General features: G+C 39.8%; 1 protein-coding gene across 1 annotated transcript in view; it reads left to right on the forward strand.

Annotated features, from left to right (window-relative positions):
- The window catches only part of nf1b (neurofibromin 1b), a 78,048-nt gene extending 68,063 nt beyond the window's left edge, over positions 1-9,985 (forward strand). The window contains exons 44-58 of the mRNA XM_052115908.1: positions 830-891; positions 979-1,120; positions 1,305-1,406; positions 1,479-1,619; positions 2,432-2,558; positions 2,652-2,783; positions 2,968-3,088; positions 3,210-3,367; positions 3,670-3,792; positions 3,875-3,996; positions 4,213-4,313; positions 4,406-4,548; positions 5,206-5,252; positions 5,494-5,710; positions 8,016-9,985. Of these exons, the coding sequence (XP_051971868.1) occupies positions 830-891; positions 979-1,120; positions 1,305-1,406; positions 1,479-1,619; positions 2,432-2,558; positions 2,652-2,783; positions 2,968-3,088; positions 3,210-3,367; positions 3,670-3,792; positions 3,875-3,996; positions 4,213-4,313; positions 4,406-4,548; positions 5,206-5,252; positions 5,494-5,710; positions 8,016-8,146 (1,869 nt within the window). The 3' untranslated portion in view covers positions 8,147-9,985. The remainder of the gene's footprint in view (positions 1-829; positions 892-978; positions 1,121-1,304; positions 1,407-1,478; positions 1,620-2,431; positions 2,559-2,651; positions 2,784-2,967; positions 3,089-3,209; positions 3,368-3,669; positions 3,793-3,874; positions 3,997-4,212; positions 4,314-4,405; positions 4,549-5,205; positions 5,253-5,493; positions 5,711-8,015) is intronic.
- The last annotated feature ends 4,209 nt before the right edge of the window (positions 9,986-14,194 follow it).

Below are 14,194 nucleotides of genomic sequence, written 5' to 3' on the forward strand. Positions count from 1 at the left end.
ACACTAGTGTCATGTACAACAGTAAAGAGAAGACTCCTGGGTGCAGGCCTTATATGAAGAATTGCAAAGACAAAGCCTCTTTTGAAATAAAAAAACAAAATGAAAAGGTTAGAGTGGGCAAAGAAACAGATAATTGGAAAAGAGTGTTATGCATCTTAACCCCACTGAGCTTTTGTGGGATCAGCTAGACTGTAAGGTGCGTAAGAAGTGCCCGACAAGCCAGCCACAACTATGGCAAGTGCTACAGGAAGTGAGGGGTGAAATGTCACCTGAGTATCTAGACAAACTGAGAGCTAAAATGCCAAGAACCTGCAAAGCTGTCAATGCTGCATGTGGAGGATTTTTTGATGAGAACTCTGAACATTGTTTTTTTGTTTTCAAATTGTAATAGTAATTTTTCATGTTATTAATGTCCTGACTATATTGTGATCAGTTGAATGCCACTTTGGTGAATACAAGTACACATTTCTCTGCATAAGAGCAAATAGTTTTTCACACAGGCCCAGTTGGTATTGGATAACTTTTTTTGCCTAAATAAATAACATTATCATTTATAACTGTATTTTGTGTTTACTCTGATTGCCTTTGTTTTATGTTAGATTTTGTTTACATTTATGAAACAATTTAGTATGAGATGAAAAAGAGAAGGAATCAAGATGGGGCAAGTACTTTTTCAAAGGACTGTATACAAATGTTTTTTTTTCTAATACTCAGACCTGAAATAAAGATTACATGCTTTACATCTGTCTGTTTCTTTTCTCTATATAACAGTGTTTACTTTGAAGTGCTGGTTAAAAGTGTTTACAGGGTCTTCCCCTTTCTATTTCAGGCATGTATGAGGGACATTCCGGGCTGTAAATGGCTGGACCAGTGGACCGATCTAGCGCAAAAGTATGTCAGTCTTTGTATAATTACTCAAATTAATAAATTACACCTCAAAACAATTCAGATTCATTATGAATATGTGTATGTGTGCAGGTTTGCATTTCAGTATAATCCATCTCTACAGCCACGGGCTCTTGTGGTTTTTGGATGCATCAGTAAACGAGTCACACATGCTCAGATCAAACAAATCATACGGATTTTGAGCAAGGCCTGCCCCCTTCTCAGCATTGACAGGGTCAGAAACTGTCCATTCTGTCTCTCACATATATAGTCACCAGACCCTTATCTCAAGCATAACATAAGATCTAACTTAGAATGTAGTATGAATTGAGATCCTCTGCTGATTGACTATAGCTAACTACCTGTACAGTTTTGTTTCTCTGCGTTCTGTTGTTTGAGAAGAACTGTATTTTTCTCAGGGTTTAGAGAGCTGCCTGAAGGGTCCTGATAACTGTAACAGCCAGGTGCTGATCGAAGCTACAGTCATCGCCCTCACTAAACTACAGCCTTTGCTCAACAAGGTATCAAATTACAGTTTTTTTCTTGGTATGAATGTGTGTGTTAGACTTGTTTAACTCTATGGTGCCTCACAGGACTCACCGATGCACAAAGCTCTTTTCTGGGTTGCTGTTGCCGTGCTCCAGTTGAATGAAGTTAATCTGTACTCAGCAGGAACTGCTCTGCTGGAACAGAACCTGCATACACTCGACAGTCTACGAGTCTTCAACGACAAGGTTCTTGCACACTTTAATAATTAAAATCACAACATGCATACACGTATGCAGGCCCTCATACAATCTGCACAGATTGTAGGGGAAAAATCTTAAGACAACTTTATTAGGTACACATGTACACCTACATATTCATGTGATTATGTAATCAGCCATTTGTGTGGCAGCAGTGCAATGCATAAAGTCATGCAGATATGGACAATCAACAGAATGGGGAAAAAACACGATCGTAATGATTTTGACCATTGCATGATTTTTAGTGCCAGACGGACTGGTTTGAGTATTTCTGTAACTGCTGATCTCCGGGGATTTTCATGCACAAAAGTCTCAAGAATTTACTCAGAATGGTGCCAAAAACAAAAAACATCCAGTGAGCCTCTGCTTTTTGTTCTTGGCTGACAGAAGTGGAAGCTGACTTGGTCTTCTACTGTTGTATCCCATCCGCCTCAAGGTTCGACATGTTGTGCATTCTGAGATGCCATTCTACTCACTACAATTGTACAGAGTGGTTATGTGTAGCCTTTTTGTCAGCTCGAAACAGTCTGGCCATTCTCCATTGATCTCTCATCAAAAAGGCATTCTGTCCGCAGAACTGTCACTCAATGGATGTTTTTTGTTTATTTCACCATTCTGAGTAAACTCTAGAGACTATTGTGCATGATAATCCCCGGAGATCAGCAGTTAAAGAAATACAAAAAACCAGCCCACCTGGGGCAATTATGCAACTGTCAATTCTGTGTAGGCCTACACATATGGAATCTGTACAAGTAACTTAAAGAGTTCATTGATCAATTTGTCCTCTCTGTGTCTCTCAGAGTCCCGAGCAGGTGTTTATGGAGATCCGTCAGCCTCTAGAATGGCACTGTAAACAAATGGACCATTTTGTGGGTCTCAATTTCAACTCAAACTTTAATTTTGCTTTGGTTGGGCACTTACTGAAAGGTAAATTATTGTTTTATAGAGAAATATTCAAACTTTGAGGGTTTGGTGTGATTGTGTTCTTGTTGAGAATATATTGCAATTCTGTTTTGCCAGGGTTCAGGCATCCCTCCCCCACCACAGTGGCTCGGACAATTCGTATCTTGCACATGCTGTTAGCATTGGTCGGAAAACACCTGAACTGCGATAAGTTTGAGGTGAATACACAGAGTGTGGCATATCTGGCGGGTAAGAAAATCACTGCTTTCTGCTTTCCTTCTCAGTTAATTTCTTCCATTGTGGTTTTGAGCTGTCTATCCATCTACCTGTCTGTCTTTTTTAAAATATGAACATTAACCGGGGTGATGGTTGTTAACCCTAGTTATTTATGTGTACTCTAGTAAGTAATGTTTGTGTATGTGCATGTGTGCAGCCCTGCTGCCAGTGTCAGAGGAAGTACGGAGTCGCTGCAGCCTAAAACACAGGAAGTTGTTGCTCCTCTCTGATGTCCCCATGGATACATACTCTGTACATCATGAGGATCCCAGCTGCAGGTACCATCTATAGAACAGATTAGATTTGACTACAAACTGTTGCTTTTAGAATCATTCAGCATGTAACAAAAGTAGGTAATCTTTGCATCGTGTCTAATAAATACTCATCTTTGTCGTCCAGGACACTGCGGGAGAGCCAGCCATGGGCATCCCCAAAAGTCTCAGAGCGGTACCTGATGGCCCAGTACCCTATAGTGGGACAGATTAGCCCACGAACACGCAAGTCAATGAGTTTGGACATGGGACAGCCCTCCCAGGTCAACACCAAGAAGCTACTGGGTAACTCCATGTCTTTTTCCTAAATCGAGCTCTAGATGTAAACCTAACCTTGAACCCTTATCCTGGATTACTAATTCCTGTCGCTTTACTTGTGGTCATCTTATTCAAACAGTATTTAGAAATGACTGTTAGTAGCATGCCTTATGAACACAACCACAAATCCCTCACCCCAACCAATTCTTCCCCCTTAAAAACCTTCCTGGTTTTGAGTTTGTGGTTTTAATGTTTATATATATATATATATATATATATATATATATATATGTTTATAAATATCAAAATCTTTATATTTTTTCTCTAAGGTACCAGAAAAAGCTTTGATCATCTGATATCAGACACCAAAGCACCAAAGAGGCCTGAAATGGAATCGGGCATCACAACACCACCCAAGATGAGAAGAGTTGCTGAAAACGAATACGAAATTGGTGAGAGCACTTCTACTGTCTCAGAGAAGTCTCATGACTCTGTGTTTGGACTCATTTCAAACTTTTCCTTTCCTGTTGAAAGAAACCCAAAGAATCTCCCAACATCACCACATGCGGAATGTTTCTGTATCTGAGTGTAACATCCTGCTTAACGACGAAGTTCTCACAGATCCCAAAATCCAGGCGCTGCTTTTGACTGTACTGGTAAGATCAGACATCCAGTAATATCTCTCTGTCTTTCTCTCTCTTTCAAAATGAATAAGGAAATGTTTTCAGTTCTTTTTTTCAGAGTTCAGTTCTGTATTTATGACTGAAATTTGCTTTCATTTACTTTTTCTGTAAATTTCTGTTCCTCCAAAGTATTAAGTGTCATTTCCTCCACCCGTCCTTGACTTTTTCTTCCTATGGATGATTTTTCAGGCCACTCAGGTGAAAAACACATCGGATGAATTTGAACAGAGGATCCTGTATGAGTTTCTTGCTGAGGCCAGTGTCGTCTTCCCAAAGGTCTTTCCTGTTGTGTAAGTCCAATCTCCTGCACTTCAATAACTTTTCCTCACTGGCACAGAATAACAGAATGAATCGTCACTGCTTCTTTTCTATTGTGTTTCAGTCACAACCTCCTGGATTCAAAAATTAACACTTTGTTGTCGCTGTGCCAGGACCCGAATCTTCTGAATCCAGTCCATGGAATTGTGCAAAGCGTAGTTTATCATGAGGAGTCTCCGCCTCAGTACCAGACCTCCTATTTGCAGAGTAAAGCAGCTCACCTCTCTTTCACATGCACACACTGCTATGCAAACCTGCTCTAAGACCCCGTTTCCCCCTGGTATCTGCTTTTAAGATATTTCTAGCCGCTCATAATGGCAAAGATTAAACTCTTGTTTTAGCGCAGTGGTTGATTGACAGGTGAGGGGTGTTGCTTCGTTGCTGCCGGGATGCATACAGTACAGATTAGTGTTTACACATCAAATGCGATGCGTTCAGATGCGTTTTTGAGCACATACGTATGTGGTTTTTGTGATCCGAACGCAAAACATTTTAGACCCTGTTTAGACCTGTATTTAGCTCTGAACACATGTGATCCTATCATCAAAAACCCATCTTAATACCAGGTGGAAACGGGGTCTAAGGCTATTTAGAGAGTCAAAACACTTTCTCGTCTTTAAGCTGGTGATTGTAATGATCCTCAACCTCACCATATGAGCACTGCAGGATCAGTGATTGTGAGTCTGATCTGTGAATGCAAGAGTGTCTGATGTGTGTGTAGAAGAGTGTGTACAAGTCAGTGGGTATGACTAGAGTGAAATTCTAAATAGTAGAGTAAGTATCTGGATGTGAGAGTCTGACCAGGGAAGGTGCAAGTACTTTGACTTTCATTCTAAATAAAGTTTCTATCTTATACCTCTACAGCTTTTGGTTTTAATGGACTCTGGAGGTTTGCTGGTCCTTTCTCTAAGGTATTTGGTTTCTTTTTTATTTTAAGTCCTTACTAAACAGTAAATTATTTTAAAGTTTACTTGCTAACTAACACCGGTTAAACACTGAATCGGCTCTGAATGCCACAAAGAAAAATAAAACATTGACCTTAATCAGTCTAAACATCAATTCTGCTTTGAAATTGACATTTGGAGAGAGAGCACAGAAGATATGGTAGATGATGTCTGCAGACCCTTGAACGTTTCTCTCTGTTCTTCACAGCAAACTCAGTTCCCAGACTACGCCGAGTTGATTGTGAAATTTCTGGATGCATTGATTGACACTTATCTGCCCGGCATCGATGAAGAAACGAGCGAGGAGGGTCTGAGGACGCCCACATCTCCGTATCCACCACCTGCCCAGAGCCAGCTCAGCATCACTGCCAACCTCAACCTCTCCAATTCAATGACGTCACTGGCCACCTCCCAGCATGCACCAGGTCTGTATTACAATTCAACAGACTAGGACTGTACATTACATTAATGGTGGTAAGCTGCGCCTCTCGATCCATCTCTCAAGCTGTAAGTCTGTACCCAGATAGTTTCTGTAGGTGATGGGTGTCTTTGCACACTTATTTTATTTTTGATGCATTATTAGTCATTTTGTTGTATCAAGCCACCATTTCACTGTCTCTGACGTTCACACAAGACTGTCATATTTCTTTGTGATGAACTGTCATTTTGCGAGCATAGATTTTATTTACTAAGGGAGATGCAACCAAAGGTTTACCTCAGAATGACATTCCTATATGTAATTTTGTTGAGCAGATGAGTGCATTCCAGGGCATTTGAGTGACTCTTGCCAGGTCTCCTAAGCAACCAAATTGGCCCGGCTGCTAGGGAGGGTAGAGTCACATGGGGTAACCTCCTTGTGGTTGTGATTAGGGGTTCTCGCTCTCAGTGTGACACATGGTAAGTTAAGCGTGGATTGCGGAAAATAGCATTAGCCTCCATGCACTGTGAGCCACATGATAATGCCAGGATTTACAGTCTCAGAAGCAGAGGCAAAGTGAGACTTGTCCTCCACCACCCGGATTAAGGTGAGTAACTGCGCCACAACGAGGACCTACTAAGTAGTGGGAATTGGGCATTCCAAACTGGGAGAAAAATGGATTCAAAATTAAATATATATATAAAAAAAAACTGTTTTTATAGTTAATATTATTCAAAATTCAGATGTAGCAGGCATTTAATATAAAGTTTAGGTCAAATTCATTGATATTTCAATGTGCTGATAGTTTTCCATGAATACATCACATCCGGTCAAGCGGTCGCATGCAGTCTAATCGCACAATTTGAAATATTTAAATCCAGCCAAAGCTCAAATTGAATCCAAAAATGTTGCATCCGGACTCCGAGAATGTCGGTACCCCACGCAGCCACCATGTGACGAAATCAAAAGTAACAGTCATTATCTGGTGTGGCCACCACCTGCATTAAGTACTGAAGTGCATCTTCTCCCCATGGACTGCACCAGATTTTCCAGTTCTTGCTGTGAGATGTTATCCCACTCTTACATCAAGGCACTTGCAAGTTCCCAGACATTTCTGGGGGGAATGGCCCTAGCCCTCACCCTCTGATCCAAGAAGTCCTAGGCATGCTCAGTGGTATTGAGATTCGGTCTGTTCGCTGGCCATAGCAGAACACTGACATTCCTGTTTTGCAGGAAATCATGCACAGAACGAGCTGTGTCTGGCTGGTGGCATTGTCATGCTGGAGGGTCATGTTCAGGATGAGCCTGCAGGAAGGGTACCACATGAGGGAGGAAGATGTCTTCCCTGAAATACACAGCGCTGAGATTGTCTGCAATGACAACAAGCTAAGTCCGATGATGCTGTGACACACCGCCCCAGACCATGATGAACCCTCCACCTCCAAATCGATCCTGCTCCATAGTACAGGCCTCAGTGTAACGATCATTCCTTTGACGATAAACGCGACCATCACCTCTGGTGAGACAAAACTACGACTCGTCAGTGAAGAGCACTTTTTGCTAGTCCTGTCTGGTCCAGCGATGGTGGGTTTGTGCCCATAGGTGACGTTGTTGCTGGTGATGTCTGGTAAGGACCTGCCTTACAATAGGCCTACAAGCCCTCAGTCCAGCCTCTCTCAGCCTATTGTGGACAGTCTGAGCACTGATGGAGGGATTGTGCATTCCTGGTGTAACTCGGCAGTTGTTGTTGCCATCCTGTACCTGTCCCGCAGATGTGATAGACGGATGTACCAATCCTGTGCAGGCGTTACTACGAGGATGATCAGCTGTCCTTCTTGTCTCCCTGTAGCTGTCTTAAAATGTCTTCTTCGTCTCACAGTACAGACATTGCAATTTATTGCCCTGGCCACATCTGCAGACCTCATGCCTCCATGCAGCATGCCTAAGGCATGTTCATGCAGATGAGCAGTGACCCTGGGCATCTTTCTTTTGATGTTTTTCAGAGTCAGTAGAAAGGTCTCTTTAGTGTCCTTAGTTTTTATAACTGTGACCTTAATTGCCTACCATCTTCCACAGGTGCATATTCATTAATTGTTTATGGTTCATTGAACAAGCATGGAAAATATTGTTTAAACCCTTTACAATAAAGATCTGTTAAGTTATTTGGATTTGTACAAAATTATCTTTAAAATACACGTGAGACTCCTGAAAAAGGGACGTTTCTTTTTTGCTGAGTTCATATATTCAAGCACTCTCTTTGATTTTACATGTCAGTCGTGTTTGCTGTGTTTAATCATGTGGATTTGTTTCAGCAGGAATTAATAAAGAGAAGGTGGACCTGTCCCCAACCAGCGGACGTACACGCCATGGCTCGGCCAGCCAGGTCCAGAAACAACGCAGTACCGGCAGCTTTAAAAGACCCAGCATCAAAAAGATTGTTTGAGAGTTGCAGCACAGCAGGGTTTAGCCCCTGCTGGATCTCCAACAGACATCACGCTGCATTTTACGCAGTTTCTCTTCACTCCTGCCAAACCCAGCGCATCCGGCCATTTTTAGGTTCTCCTCGAATTCCTCAATTTCAGATAGCAAGGAATAAGATGAACTGAATGCCTCTGTTTTTTAACCAGTCACTGTTTGATACACAATGGGAGGAAGCAGTAATTTGTATTTTGTTTTATTATTATTTTTTGTGCATAACAGAAATTTCATTTTTCACAGACATTGCTTGAAGATGGCGACCTGTGTACATTTTGTTTAAAAACACTAATTTCCTTAAATTTAACAGATGAAACTATTAACCGAGTGGCATTCCTTTGTTTAATTGTATTTGTATTTTATTTACTTTGTCTATGTTTGCCAGTGTTGGATTAGACAGGGTAGTTTGAAGATTAAATGTAAATTGGAGTAGAAATATCAGTTCTATTGGAAAAATAAAAGAAAATCATCTAAAAAATTTCCAATATGTTAAATGAGGGAGACATGATATAGCTCCATGAGCAAAAGACCCATGGGCAGAACAGATGTAGATACTTTAAAAAGAGCTTACCGTAAAATGGTAATATCTTGCATCTCCAGGCTATCAGTATTCAAAGTATTCCACTTGCGATTCAAATGGATTCTAATTGAATTCATGATTTCTTGATGTGTTTTATGTTACAGTTTGGTGAGTAAATTGTAATATCATGGGCTCCTCCAGACTGCAGCCAAGTTTTCTTTCATGGTCACGTAAATGTTCTGCTCTGTGTGCTGATGTATGTGTTTTTATTTCATTTTTCTGAAATGAAATCCAATCTAACTTTTATTCCCACCCCATATACAATGGGAATTTTTATTTGTTCTGGTCTTTTTCCATTGAAAGTACAATGGCTTTTTGAGTAACAGTCCTCTCATTTCTGGTACGTGATCATGTATTGAGGGTTCAAGTTTGGTTGTAATGGGACAGTAAGTGTATCTGGTCTCAATAGAAAGTGAATGTGGGTTTAGTAATGGCAGAGATTGATGGACATTTCAAACACTAGAGTGACTTTTTTTCTTCCTCTTTTGACACTTGAGGTTAAGCAAAAAGAATTACATAATCGTTCTTTTGTGTTTTTTATGCTGACAGCTTCATCTCTGTAAATATTTTTGTGTAAAAATAGAAAGGAAAGTATATTTACTACACTGCAAATACAAGTGACTATGACATTGTATTATTTTGCTTTTTGTAAAGCAGTTAATTGTTAATTGCTTAGTATGTACAACATAAAATATTAATTATTGTCTATCCATCACGTTTACTGCATTATGTCGATTAACATGGAGGAAATACTGGGGGTTAAAATAAAGATAAAAAACCTTTGTGTCCTCCAGACTTTATATAAATATACATCTGACTTCATATTTACAGCTGTAACACTAATAAAGTCCATTTATGTCCAGATTATTCATCATTGTGTATGTTTTATGTCATATAACAGTTTTTAATCTTGTTGATAAGAATCTTACAATCATTGTATCAGGACAAATCACATCTGAAGACTTTACTGAAGGATCCTGACCTGTTTTGTGAAAGTAAATTTAAAGTAAGTGGTGATACATCCATTGTTCATCTTAAAACCTCATGTTGCAATAACCACTAGCCCTAGCCAAACTGACCTATTCAAATTAATACCAGAGCAACTCTTTTATTGTCCCTTTGTTATCGCATACCTCTTCTTTCTCTCATCTCTGCCCTTAAACTTTCTTTTCTCCTATCATGCCAGGTTTTCTGTGAGCATGAATTTATTTAAAATAAAGTGTGAATGCCGAAACAATACAATGAAAATTGTCTGATTGTCATCATCATTAAAGGATGTTCCTCTTTGCCTGAAAGATGCAAATAATGGTTCAAGTGAACGCATTTGCAGGAAAATTAAATCCATTAAAATAAAGTAGTTTTTTAAAGCGTAGAATTATATAAGGGTACCTTGATTTTTATTGAAGCTTTATCCATTTTAGTTTCCGAGACGAATATCTGCAGAACATAAATGGGCTTTTCCCAATCAGTGGGCGTTTTTACACCATTGAGATTCCCTACTTTCATTGGCTAGTTTAGAAACGCCCACTGATTTCTACACTGAGATTTCTTACTTTCATTGGACATTTTAGAAACGCCCATCCTGGATTGAAAACCCCCATTACTGTTCTACAGAGACACTTCCAGTTTCCCCGCCTGACAGTTTGAGAACTTAACAGGGCTGCGTTCAGCGCCGACAAAACGTTGCACAACGTTTTGAACTTGAACGTGCCCCAGGCCTCAACCTATCAAATGACTTTAGACCAATCAGAACCCTTTTCCCACGTAACTCGTTGCAGAAGTTGAGTCATGATCTGTGATTGGTCACAAGTTGCAGAGTAATACAAAAAAATATTACTTTTTTCAAAATATTATTATTATTATTATTATTAATAAGTTAGAACTAATGCTCGGATTTAATAATAAATATTTATTAAAAAATTTAAATTAAAAAAGAAAGAAAGATTAATTTCTGAGATCACTGATTGCCGATTAGCAGCCATTTGATTACTGTCTCGGACACACCTGCGCTACAGTGATGTCACGAACTCACCGGCGCTGCTGAACCTCATGGTGAGGTGAGTTCTCAAACAGTTTTCAGCACAACAGCTTTCATATTCCTTAGTGCGGTTGTACTTGTGTGGATAATTTAAATGTCTTAATTTGACATTTGTGTATGTTAGTTTATGCATTTAAAGTACAGTATGCTGAATTGTCAGTGTAGTATATTTTGAAGACAAAACTTTAATTTTCTAGCCCATAAATAGAAGCTTCTCATTGATTTTGAGGCTTATATCACTGGTTCGTTGAAAGATGTGTGTTTTATAATCAAAATGTTTTCATTTTTGTGTCCATTGCATTGTTGAAAGTGCAACAAACATTTTAAGTTAGGAAAACCCTAACGTTAAGAGGATGGTCATAAATGGTATTCCGGGTTCAATACAAGTTAAATTCATAATGATGAGTAGCCTACCACAAAAATGTATTTCGTCCCTCATTTTTCTAAAAAATAAATAAATATATCCGGGTTACATTGAGAAATTTACAATGGAATTGAATAGGGCCGATCTATAAAAATTACGGTTTCAAAATTACCCACAAGATGTAAACAATATGCAAGTTAACATGAATCTAGTGTAATAAATTATTTTAGTGTAATAAATTTGCTTGCTAACATTTTCTGTGTAAAGTTATTTCCAATTTTATAATTGGTTGCCATGGCGATGTTACTTGGAAACCAGAAATCTACACTAAAACCAAATGAACAACATGCAGCTCAAATAATACACTTGTTTTAACAGAATAATTAATGTAAGTGCTTCTTTAAAATAATAAACTTCACATTTCTGTCTTTAAACACTCCAAAAATTGGCCCCCATTCACTTCCGTTATAAGTAGTGTAACTCAGATTGTGCTGCTTTTTTTTTTTTTTTAAAGAAAAGGAGGAATGAGTCTAAATATTTTTATATAGATTATTCATTATCAACATCATGCCACAAATGCTGTTGATTGTGTTTCTAGCAAGCACCCCCTGTACTTTAAAATTTTGCTACCCCCTCCACCATAAATGCAACCAAGAACAGAGCTGAAACTAATGTGTTCCTGGTGACAGGTGGTGTTGCTGCTGTGTTTGAAAGGGTGGCTTGTGTTGTTTAGGTGTTGGGTGGGACATTTGAGCTGGTAATGAGATTGTTCTTGTTTGGTCTTCTATTGCAAAAGTATTGGTGTCAAGACTCACTCCCCCTCTGAGCTCAAACATCTCTCCTTACAGTCCAGTCTAGAAAGAGTCTTATTAGATGTTACTAACCTCTCTCTTCCTCCCTCCCTCCCTCCAGTGGCATCAGTGGAAGGAGAATGCTGCTGTCGTTTAGGCCTCTGGTTTCTGTCTCTGTTTTGACTCTGCTGGGCTGGTGCTGGTACAGCTTTAGGAGGAGGAGGACACCTGGTCTCCTGACTGAAGAGGAGGTGTGTTTTTCGGATGGAAGCATCCCTGTTCACTGCTCTCCTGATGACACCTGTCTTTTGGGGGAAAGGCAAGTAGTTAAGAGTGTTTTGCTGCAAACACACTGCATGAGGTGTGTCCTATTTTGAAAGTAAGTAACTTAGTCATGTTTCAGGATTACTTGACGTGTATGGGGTATCTGCTGAAATAGTTGACATGCCAGTGAGGCATGACAAAGTCAATGTCAATCAGAACAATCTTGATGTTTATATACAGATATGTTGAGTGGGATTTTGAAGCAATGAGATTTCACTGTGGGTGGGGCTATCTATTGGGATGCAACGGAAACCAAGCGACCAACAATATGTCTTGTTGATTGCTGCGTTTGTGGCTGGTAAGGAAAAAAATTAACATGGAACAGATTGGATTCATTGCTTGTCACTTTATACTTCAGTTACTGTAGCTTTTTAAGTGGTTTAATGTGCTAAAGTCCCATTCAGTGAATAGACCCTGAAATGTAGTTTCTCTATCTAGAGTTAAGACGAATGGAAATTGTTTGTTTTTTTTTCTCTCATAGTAACCTGAAGATGGACCACAGCATCTCGGGATCCTCTGACATGAGTAACTCCACAGATGTGTTGGCTGTCCTGACTGGTACAACAGCCACAGACCTGCAAAACCTTACCAGCACTTCTCCAGTGATGGGCCTCACCAAGGGAGTAAGGCCTGAGCCAGAAGGAGAGGTGTCTGTTCGTTTTCCTGAGACTCTCAGAACCCAGCAAGAAAAGGACAACATTACTGACCAAGATGACTCTGGGCTTGAGTCAGATCCGATCTCTTCAATATGCCTTTCAAACAAATCTCACCTCTCACCAGGGCAACAACCAGGTTCTGTACATTTGGCTAGTCATGATGGCAACAGCCTGTCTGATCTCTCCCTTGACAGAGGCCTGAACCAGGGGGACATGGAGAAGATCAGTTCTGGTCTGGTCCAACAGGTCATAAAAGCAGAGGAATGGAAAAACCAGCAACCCAGAGAACCATTTGAGCTTGCTTGTGTTTCAAGACCGCTGGAAGATGGTGTTCAGTCTGATGTTCAATCTCAAGTTTTATTTCAGCAGCAAAACTTCAGTGAACATGGCAGTGATGGCAGCAGCAAGGACCCTCATCAGGACACTGGCTCATTCAGGAGAAAAATATTCAGCCATTTGGGAGCTTCAGTTGGAGAAGACTCTGGATGCAGTTCCTGCTTCTCAGAAGATGCATCCTTTGCAGAGGGGCTCACCGGTGATCTGTCTGAAGAGGGTCAAGATTTCTTTGTGAACCCCACATGGCCGGACACTGTATATGTTGAAAGCAAAGTGATTCCCAGTATCCATGAAGTGGAAGAGGTGGTGGATGAGGCCTGGAGAGGTACGTCTAACATAAATATTTCTATAAGAGCTTCCTTTTCTTTTCAGACTTGGTAAAATTAAGTTCTCGTTCAGTCTTTGTGACCGAATTAACTGTTTTTTCAGCTTTTAGTATGTTTAATGTTCTCGGCTTTGCCATTTTGTGTATTAAAGGTGGACTCAGTAATTTTTTCCTCACTACATTTATACCTGAAGAAATTAATTGCAATTTAAAAACGTATGCACATTTTATTCTAGCCTGCATGGAGAGGGTACCCTCATGGGGGCTGCCATGTTAATATCACACGATCAGCCAGATACTATACTCTCTTAATCTCAGATACCACCCTGTTATTGGACACTTTTACTCATGGATTGAATAAATTATGGCTGACTGTGAATAGTAAATTTTTACAGTGGCATCTTCAACTGAAAACGATTGTTTCAATTATGCTGCATCCACACCACTAGGTGGAACAGTGTTGGTGTAAGTCCAAGATAACATGAACAAATACTTGCTGAGTGCTTTAATTTGAATTCGACATTCTCAACATGTAATAAAAGTCTGTTGCTTTATAGTTTTACATCACATAGGTTTGTTTTTTTCTTTTCTCATTTTGTATT

The sequence above is a fragment of the Xyrauchen texanus genome, chromosome 43 (assembly GCF_025860055.1).
Source record: "Xyrauchen texanus isolate HMW12.3.18 chromosome 43, RBS_HiC_50CHRs, whole genome shotgun sequence".
In the NCBI taxonomy this organism is placed as follows: domain Eukaryota; kingdom Metazoa; phylum Chordata; class Actinopteri; order Cypriniformes; family Catostomidae; genus Xyrauchen; species Xyrauchen texanus.